The sequence below is a fragment of the Papaver somniferum genome, chromosome 7 (genome assembly GCF_003573695.1).
Source record: "Papaver somniferum cultivar HN1 chromosome 7, ASM357369v1, whole genome shotgun sequence".
NCBI classification, from domain to species: Eukaryota; Viridiplantae; Streptophyta; class Magnoliopsida; order Ranunculales; family Papaveraceae; genus Papaver; species Papaver somniferum.
Window position 1 is genome coordinate 169,300,598 of NC_039364.1, and position 9,229 is coordinate 169,309,826.

The following is a 9,229-nucleotide window of genomic DNA, read 5'->3' on the forward strand; positions in this document are numbered from 1 at the left end:
CCGAGACTTAACTAATTGTAGACTATAAATCAAGATATAGTTTTGACAACCAAATTTGATAACAAGCTTGATATAGAAAAACTTGTGAGTTCGACCGAGCAATGCTCTAACACATGTTGTTATTATAAAAAATCGAACATGAAGGCAATTATGAGGGGGTGCTTGATAATGCACAATATGTTTGTTGAGATGGAATATTGGGATGAGGAATGGGGGAGGATCACGGGACGAGAACCTTAACCGCCAACTCAATGAAACACAAGGCTAACTCCTCATGTATTGTACAACCCTGCGTGTTGTGCGGAACTTCGCCAAGAATTCACTACACACATTTGGCAACGACAAGGAGATGGTTTGAGAGATGATGATATTCCGAACATTGTGATGGATGATGCGTTACCGGAAGTTCATGAGGGTACAACCGACATGGATAGATGAAGATCACTATGAATATAAAGGAGATAGACCATTTTATGAGAGTGCAGAGTAAATTTCATATTCAGTACTTTATTTAACTATAATACTTGTTTTTCATTCAAACACGTTTTCATTACCTAGAAATTTTAATTAGTTCTTGTAATAACTCGACAATATTCTTTTTTTCATTTAAGTACGTTTACAATTACATTACATATTTAACTAGAACTTCATAATACTTCTTCATGCATATACTTCATTGAACTCAACTTTGAGCTCCACCAAATATCTCCAAAGCGGTGGCATGAATAAATGACATTCCTTGATCCGCTTAGTATATAACCAATGCATCTTCACAATTACCATTTGACGCCCTCAATAAAGTTACAAACACCTTGCAATAACACTTGATGAATGTAACCACTCTTAAGGCTTCCTCGGCTTCTTTCATTAGCATTACCATTGATTCTCACAAATTCTTCAAGAACTTGTTCCCAAAAATTGTTGCGTATTTGAGACGTCTCTAAAAGATTTGTGGCGCGAATTTTGCAAAAACTTCTCACCAAGTCGTTGTCTTTGGCAATTGAGTATCCAACAAATCCATCCATGCTTGAATTGAGAATGTAGATGAAGAAGAAAATGATGAAATTTCACAAGTTTGGGGTGGGTATGTTGAGTTTAAATAAAGGGAGGAGAACTAAACGGAATCCAGTGAGTTTACTGGCCCTTTGGGCTGCGCTGAACCATTCAACACATATCTCTACTAGCCGTCAGATCAGAATATAACCGTTATTCTCAACCACTGGACATGCGGCGCGTAACCAAACAGCGCAAATGCGCTATGCCATTCCGCGTCTGCTAATTTAGGCCGTCAGATCAAAAATGACAGTTAATCTCAACGAGTCTGATTTACTAGCCGTTTGAAATATCAACAACTATATTTTCAGGCAACCCTATAAATAGAGAACTACTTCTCCTTCATCTCTCACACCAAAATCAATTGATTCTCTTCTTCATTGATTTTGTTGTTGTTGTTGTTGTTGTTCTGCACCTAATACAATTTTGTTCATACAAAACATATCGCACTTTCAACCAAAAGAGGATGATGCACTAATTACCGCTTGGATTATAGTAAGCAACGATCCGACTAAAGGAAAAGATCAAAAAAGTAAAGAATTTTGGAAGAGAATTATGAAGGAGTTTGATAAAAGATGACCTAGTGGTGGAAACAGGTACAAAAAGTCATTGCAATACCGCGAAGGAAAACAGAATTATGAAGCAGAAGTTAAGGAACCTTGGAGTCATGAATCGGTTTTCCAGCTCCTGAAGATCTATCAACCAGACTACAATCCGGAGGTGAATAATGATGATGGACTTACTCAAAACACTCAACCTACTCAAGACACTGAAGATGGTACTTCCGCTCCAGTAAGTGTGGATGGAGATTTGGAGGATACATAAATGTTTTGGAGCTCACCATCAACCCCTGGTTCTGAAACCTCGGACATATCACGTAGAAGACATTCTTTCGATCAAACAGATGATGTTAGAGGTGCATGGAGAGATTCTTCCAAACGAAGGGCTCATGAGGCTAAAGCATCGCAGAGAGCAGATGACAAAATGGATAAGCTCATCGAACTTCTTGAAAAATCGCAAGCACAAAGGGTTTCCAAGTATGAAACAGAGGAAGAGTACCTTAAGAAGCACACAAAAACTCTACAATATTGTCACAAACCCAACAAAGAGAAGCTGACTTGAAGATCCTATGCCAAAATATGAGTGAAGTTGAGAATTGGGAGAAACCTCTCTACAAAAAATGGAAGAACGAGATTTTGATCCGTAATGACCTTGATCCTATCCCCTAAATTAAAATGATTTATTAGTAATCATTTAAGTTATTTATAAGCAGAATTTTAATTTCAATATACTTTTTAATTTTTAAAAGTTAATTTAGAAGTAGAATTTTAATTTCAATGAACTTTTTAATTTTAATGTACTTTTTAATTTCTTCAGAAAACATTGTAACCTTGTTTTACAATGTAATAAAAGAATTCCTTAGTTTGGTAAATTTTCAAATTTTGAAACAAACAACCGTTGGAACAAATTGTCAAACACTTAAAAATTCAAAATTTGAAAACACAGCCGTTGGTGGTGTAACAGGAGTGTGAGAAAACATGATTAATAAACATTTAATTACTGATGGTGTAAACTAGGTGTAAGAGAAAAAAAAGGTCAAACTATGTTATCGTTGAATGGTTCAGCGCAGAGGTGTTTCACATTTCCATTCAGCGCAGATACCTTGAAATATTCTATCATGTACTGAACCATTCCGCAAAAAGGTGATTTTGACTGCGCGAAACCATTCAATGAAATTATCTCGCTACTGATTCACATGCGAGATATATCTAAAGAGAAGTAGTGTTAAAGAATAGAAAACACTTTGAGAAAGATTTACAACTTTGTTTTGGCTAATCTAGCAGTCAAATCTGGCCCAACCCTCCTTATTCTTACTTTACTTCCGGACGGCTGATGTGTTGTTCTTAGCGTACTTGGGGTCACTTAGCAAAAAAAAAATCACTTTTACCTAGGGCTGCACAACGGGTAGGGTGGGTAGGATATGGCCTATACCCGCCACCCTACCCGTTTACTGGCGGTTAAGAAAATCTTTACCCGCCACCCTATCCACCAAATAATGGATAGGGTAGGATACGGTTAAAACACTGGCGGGTAAGATAGGGTTGGCGGGTAGGAGTAGGATATGTGCACCCCTAGGTAGAGTGGGTAGGATATGGCCTATACCCGCCACCCTACCCGTTTACTGGCGGTTAAGAAAATCTTTACCCGCCACCCTACCCGCCAAATAGTGGATAGGATAGGATACGGTTAAAAAACTGGCGGGTAGGGTAGGGTTGGCGGGTATGGTAGGTTACGTGCACCCCTACTTTTACCTGCAACTTGTAAAGTCTGACGACAACAACAAAAAAAAGAAAAAAATAGATTCTCTCTCTATGGAATCGGAGACAGACTTCACTTCCATTAACTTGTTTCCTATCTCTCTCTCTTGACTCTCAAACAAACAACACAGAAAACTAAAATAAGAAAATGTCTGAACCAGAAGAAGAAGAAAACCAGACGAGTTTCATACCAAAATCATCTACCGACAAATCATCAGTCGATAAAGATTCATTAATGGATCTTGATCTTGATTTTGATTCATCTTCGTGGCCTTTTGATCAAACCTCATTTTGTCCTCGTCCTTCTTCTCCTTTTTTTCTTTCTATTTTCTCTTCTACTTCTTCACAAAATCAAAATCAACAGCAGCAGCAGCAGCAGCTTGTGAATGTTCCTTCTTTAGAACAACAGCAACAACAACCTTCTTCTCCCCTATGGGTTTTCTCTGATGGTGATGATGATAAATTTGGTAGTGCTTTAAATGGATTTTCGTCTCTTGCGACTTCTGGTGCTAGTATTCGTATCTCTGATTATCCTAAACTTATTTCCCGTAAGTTTGATCCAACTCCAATTTCAGCTCTTTTTGGTTTCTAGAATTGGTGTATTACTATCATAAATTCGCATTTGGGTACAAGTTGATTGCTGTTTTTTTGTGCTCGAGGGAAGTTTGAGCTACTATTACTGTTTTATCGTTGATTTTTGTTTCATTTACTTAATTTAGTTTCTCTGAATTTGTTCTTCTTTTCTTTTGAAATTGATATTACTGGAAAAAAAAGGGTCTTTGATTACTGACCTAGCGACTCAAGGTCTTTGGGTGTTTTTGGTAATTTTCTTTTTATCCAAAAGTTGATCTTTATTCGGTGGATGCTAGTGGAGTATGCTTCTTTTGAGTTGGATTCTCTTTTTGGTTCAGACTTTAATTACTGTTACTGTTCTATTTAGTCTCTCTATTTCTTAATAGGTAATTTGGTTGCTGTTTCTAGAACTAGTTTGCTTAGTGTCCCCATGATTTTCAGCCTTCTGTTCATTTTTTGATGCTAAGAATTGAAGATTTGGTTGGGATGGAAGAGTAGAGTAATTGAGCATAATTAAGAAAGAAAGAAAGAGATTAAAACATACAAATCTGAATAGTAAGGAGAAATGACTGAAATAGGCTGCTTTGCTTTTGATTTTCCCTACAAAACATGGACAGGTTTTTTTAAGGTTTTTCATATATGGCTTCAAGTTGCACCATACAGTAGTCAACACTTCTCATGGTTTGGTTGGACTTCTAGTATTTTTGCAACAGTTTGCAAAAAAATTGGCTTTCGGTTGATTATATTGATCACAGAACTCATCATTTAAAACACTATTCAGCCGTAGTGACGTTTTTTGGTCAGCTTTTTCGTAACACAAAATAATGGACGAGGTTTTGGAATAATCAACATTTTATATTTCTGTGACGATCTTCTGTGTTTATATGTTCTGATGGCTGATATAGAAACAGTCATAGCATTTCCCAAAAACAGCATAAATACTCAAATTATCCTATTAAAACCGTTGCTGTAAAGCACCAAACATCAACAACAATGCATTTTCTAAGTGTGTCATAGGTGTGGATGAAGCTGTGGATATGTTTGCCAATTTTATAATCTCACCAACTGAATTGTTAACTGTTAATGGTTGATCTATTAATGTGGTACTATTAACAGTTCAATCACTCAGAATGTTTTCACATCCATTTTTATGTGATTTATTGACCTTTACTTTGGTGGTAGTAGTTTTGTTTTAGTTTTTTATCACTTTGTATCACCAAATCTCAGTGGAAACCCATTCAGCTCTGGCCTTTTTGGTATCTCAATTCATTTTACTTGCTCATACCTAAGAATTCTCATGATATCCAGGTATTCCTGAATCTATGACTGTCAGAACTGAGGATGAAAAAGTGTGTCTTCCACCAACTAGAGTGGTGCCAGCAGAGAGTCAAGATTTATCTTGTGTGATCAAAGAGAGGATAACACAAGCACTTCGATACTTCAAGGAATCAACAGAGCAAACTGTTCTGGCTCAAGTTTGGGCACCCATAAAAAATGGGGACCGATACGTACTTACAACTTCTGGTCAACCTTTTGTTCTTGATCCACACAGCAATGGTCTTCTTAATTACAGAACAGTTTCTCTCATGTATATGTTTTCCGTGGATGAAGAGAATGACGGTAACATGGGTCTTCCTGGCCGTGTTTTCCGGCAAAAATTGCCTGAATGGACTCCAAATGTGCAATATTACAGCAAGAATGAGTATCCACGGCTTATTCATGCTTTGAATTATAATGTCCGGGGGACACTAGCTCTGCCAGTTTTTGAACCTTCTGGCCAGTCTTGTGTTGCTGTGATTGAACTCATACTGACATCTCAGAAGGTTAATTATGCTCCTGAGGTTGATAAAGTCTGTAAAGCTCTTCAGGTTGGTGAATTCGTGGTCTTTGATTTTGCATCAACTTCTCTTTGGAGTTCTGGTTCTGTTGTTTATTTCAGACCAGTCAGTAAATGACCATTTATTTCTTCATGATTGTTAGTTGTTAGTAGTTAGTAGTTGTCACCATGTTAGGATTCTTTTTTGAAAAGAAACATCACTTGAAATTATGAAAAGAATAGTAACGAAAAGAGAAATAGTGGTCTTGTCAATAGGAAATGATCCATGGTATGTTGGTTTTTAAGTTGTCGTCATGGTGCTACCTGAATTTTTATATTGATAATTATTTTTACTACTTGTCACTTAACGTACTTTCAGTTTACGTGCAGGCAGTAAACCTGAAAAGTTCTGACATTCTGGACAATCCTAATTTGCAGGTGAGTTACGATTTAATGAAAAATTAAGTGTAATCATTAGCCTTTGATGTCTATTTTCACTCTATTTCTATTCTTTGTTGTGAATTCTTCTCCGTTTAAGTTGCATTTTCGTTTTTACTTATCAACCAAAGAGGTCAGTCGAAATTTATCTTCAAGTTATTGTTATTCCATCTCATATTTACTATCTTTTCCTTGTCATAACCAGATATGCAATGAAGGTCGGCAGCTTGCACTTGCTGAAATTTTAGAGATATTAAATGTGGTATGTGAAGCACATAAGTTGCCTTTGGCTCAGACTTGGGTCCCTTGTAGACATCGCAGTGTTCTAGCAGATGGTGGTGGTGTGAAGAAGAGTTGTTCAAGCTTTGATGGAAGCTGTGTAGGGCAAGTCTGCATGTCGACAACTGATGTAGCGTTTTATGTTGTGGATGCTCATATGTGGGGTTTTAGAGATGCTTGTGCCGAGCATCACTTGCAGAAAGGGCAAGGGGTGGCTGGAAGAGCGTTTGCATCCCATAGTTCATGTTTCTCTCGTGATATTACTCAGTTTAGTAAAACTGAATACCCTTTGGTACATTATTCTCTAATGTTTGGGTTAATGAGCTGTTATGCTATTTGCTTACGTAGTAGTCACACTGGTAGTGATGATTATATTTTAGAGTTCTTTCTTCCACCTAGCATCACAGATGATGGTGAACAACAGGATTTGTTGTCTTCCATCATGACCTCTATGAAGGAACATTTTAGGAGTCTGAGGGTTGCTACTGAACATGATGTGGAAGACGAGAAAAGATTTATTGAAATCGTTGAACCTGTAATGGGAGAGAAAGGTGTTCTAAACTCTGAAGTCTTGTGTGGAATATCTCCCCGAGGCTCTGATAGCTTACCAAATGGTTTGTCCAAGAGGAAGCTCATGGCTCCGTATGATGGTCTAAGTAATGGGGAGAATTGCGCTGGTGTTGATGGTAGCAATGCTAGTGTGTCTGTCCCCGGAAACAAAGGAACAAAGAAACCAACAGAGAGAAGGCGCGGAAAAACTGAGAAGTCTATTAGTTTAGAAGTTCTGCAACAATACTTTGCTGGGAGTCTCAAAGATGCTGCGAAGAGCCTTGGAGGTAAGCTTGTAAATTTATTCTATCTTATGGTTAGACCTTGCATGGAATGATATAAGTAATATTTTCTTAACAAGACTCATGATTATTGTAGTTTGCCCAACAACGATGAAACGCATATGTAGGCAGCATGGAATATCGAGGTGGCCATCACGCAAAATCAACAAAGTTAATCGCTCTCTCTCTAAGCTGAAGCGTGTGATTGAATCTGTTGAAGGTGGTGAAGGAACATTTAACCTGACATCTCTTTCAACAAGTACTCCTCTTTCTGTTGCAGTTGGTTCAATTTCTTGGCCTGTCAGCTTAGAGGGACCTAAAGAACAACAATCAGAATTCCAAGGATCGAAAGAGAATCAATCACCAACACAAATGACACTTCAAAGTACTTTCCGTGGTGAGACAGGGAACCAAGGAGTATTGTTATCTCACCAAGAAATTAATCGTGAACAAAATGGATCCCATTCAAAGTTCCGTAAGGGCCCAAATGGGTCGAAATCAAGAAGTGGTTCGGCAGATGGCAGCACAGGAAACCCTGCTTCTCATGGTTCAAGCCAAAGTAGTCCTGCAAATGAAATCCCTCCACTGAACGATTTCGTAGTCCATTCCAACCAAGAGCAAGGTCTAAATATCGGCAATTCCCTGAATGTTGTTTTCCCTCAGAATGGGGAGCTAAATCTAACTGCTGCCTTTTCGATACCGGATGCTCTAATTGCAACACAACAACAATTACCACAACCATTGGGAGGAATGTTGGTCGAAGATGCAGGAAGCTCAAAAGATTTGAGTAATCTCTGTAGTTTAGCTGTTGAGGTGGAGAGTGGTTTAGATGATCAAGTTCCTGATTCTTCTTGGATAAACCCTCCAGTTCTTGACCAAACCACATACCAAGAAATGGCTCCTCCGCGCACGATGCCCCATGTAACAGCTACCCAGGACGTGCGAACAATAACTATTAAGGCTACTTATAGAGACGATATTATTAGATTTCGTCTCTTGTTAACGTCTAGTTTGATCGAATTAAAGGAGGAAGTAGCGAAGAGGTTGAAATTGGAGGTGGGCACATTCGAGATCAAGTATTTGGATGATGATCAAGAGTGGGTTGTATTAGCTTGTGATGCTGACTTGCAAGAATGTTTAGAAATCTCAAGATCATCAGGAAAGCACATGATAAGATTGCTTGTTCATGACATGATTGCCAACCTGGGAAGTTCATGTGAGAGCTCTGGCGAATGAAAGAGGAAGCAAACTGTAAAGTAGCAAGGTAGAGTTTGTAGTGCTTTTGTAATATCATTCTTGTTAGTATTAGATACTTGGCAGGTAAATTGTAGATTTTTGGTTTTGAGAGCCTGCGGCATGTTGTAAAATATCCACTCTGGGTTTTAGATGGATTTGTGACTTGTCTCTCTATATGCTAAATTTGCTTATTAGTTGAAACTACTATTTTGCTTTAACTGTATATCCTGTCTTAAACATTTTCATGTCCTCCTAGAAAAAGTGTCTAGTTCATAGCAGGTAAACTCCAGTAATTTATGCAGCTGACTTGGTGGAATTGATATAATGTTTCTTCTTCTGATTAGTCCCTGATCAAGAATGAGTCCAAGTCATAACTTGTTTAGAACTGTGTCATTGCCAAATAAGCTTTCTAGGATAAAATTTGCTCTTTACAGAATCTTCCCTTCTAGTTTGCTTCAAGAAATGTAAAATGTTTCAGTTTCGAATGTTCTTTCTTTTTTGTTTCTTTTTTTTTTTTAATAAATAAACCAGGGCCATCCCTGGGGTTACAAAATACAGCTTGAGTTATCACCTTCCTGAAGAAAACGAACCAAGAAAGAGTTGATAAGTGGTTCCTTCCACTGCTTACACACATTTTGTTCCACACACATCGTGGCTAGAAGTACTGCCAAATAGTTTTCGGACTT

General features: G+C 37.8%; 1 protein-coding gene across 1 annotated transcript; it reads left to right on the forward strand.

Annotated features, from left to right (window-relative positions):
• Positions 1 to 3,402: 3,402 nt before the first annotated feature.
• Positions 3,403 to 8,766, forward strand: LOC113299031 (protein NLP6-like). The gene is made up of 5 exons (XM_026547960.1): positions 3,403 to 3,919; positions 5,253 to 5,812; positions 6,151 to 6,198; positions 6,404 to 7,313; positions 7,405 to 8,766. Exons 1-5 carry the CDS (start codon positions 3,520 to 3,522, stop codon positions 8,541 to 8,543), a joined length of 3,057 nt encoding a protein of 1,018 aa, XP_026403745.1. The 5' UTR covers positions 3,403 to 3,519; the 3' UTR covers positions 8,544 to 8,766.
• The last annotated feature ends 463 nt before the right edge of the window (positions 8,767 to 9,229 follow it).

What these genes read in the sequence shown, in the direction of transcription:
- LOC113299031 (XM_026547960.1), top strand. Translation starts at nt 3,520, where the DNA reads ATGTCTGAACCAGAAGAAGAAGAAAACCAGACGAGTTTCATACCAAAA. An exon ending in TTATCCTAAACTTATTTCCC is followed by an intron (nt 3,920 to 5,252) that starts GTAAGTTTGATC and finishes CATGATATCCAG; the next exon opens with GTATTCCTGAATCTATGACT. An exon ending in TGCTGCGAAGAGCCTTGGAG is followed by an intron (nt 7,314 to 7,404) that starts GTAAGCTTGTAA and finishes TGATTATTGTAG; the next exon opens with TTTGCCCAACAACGATGAAA.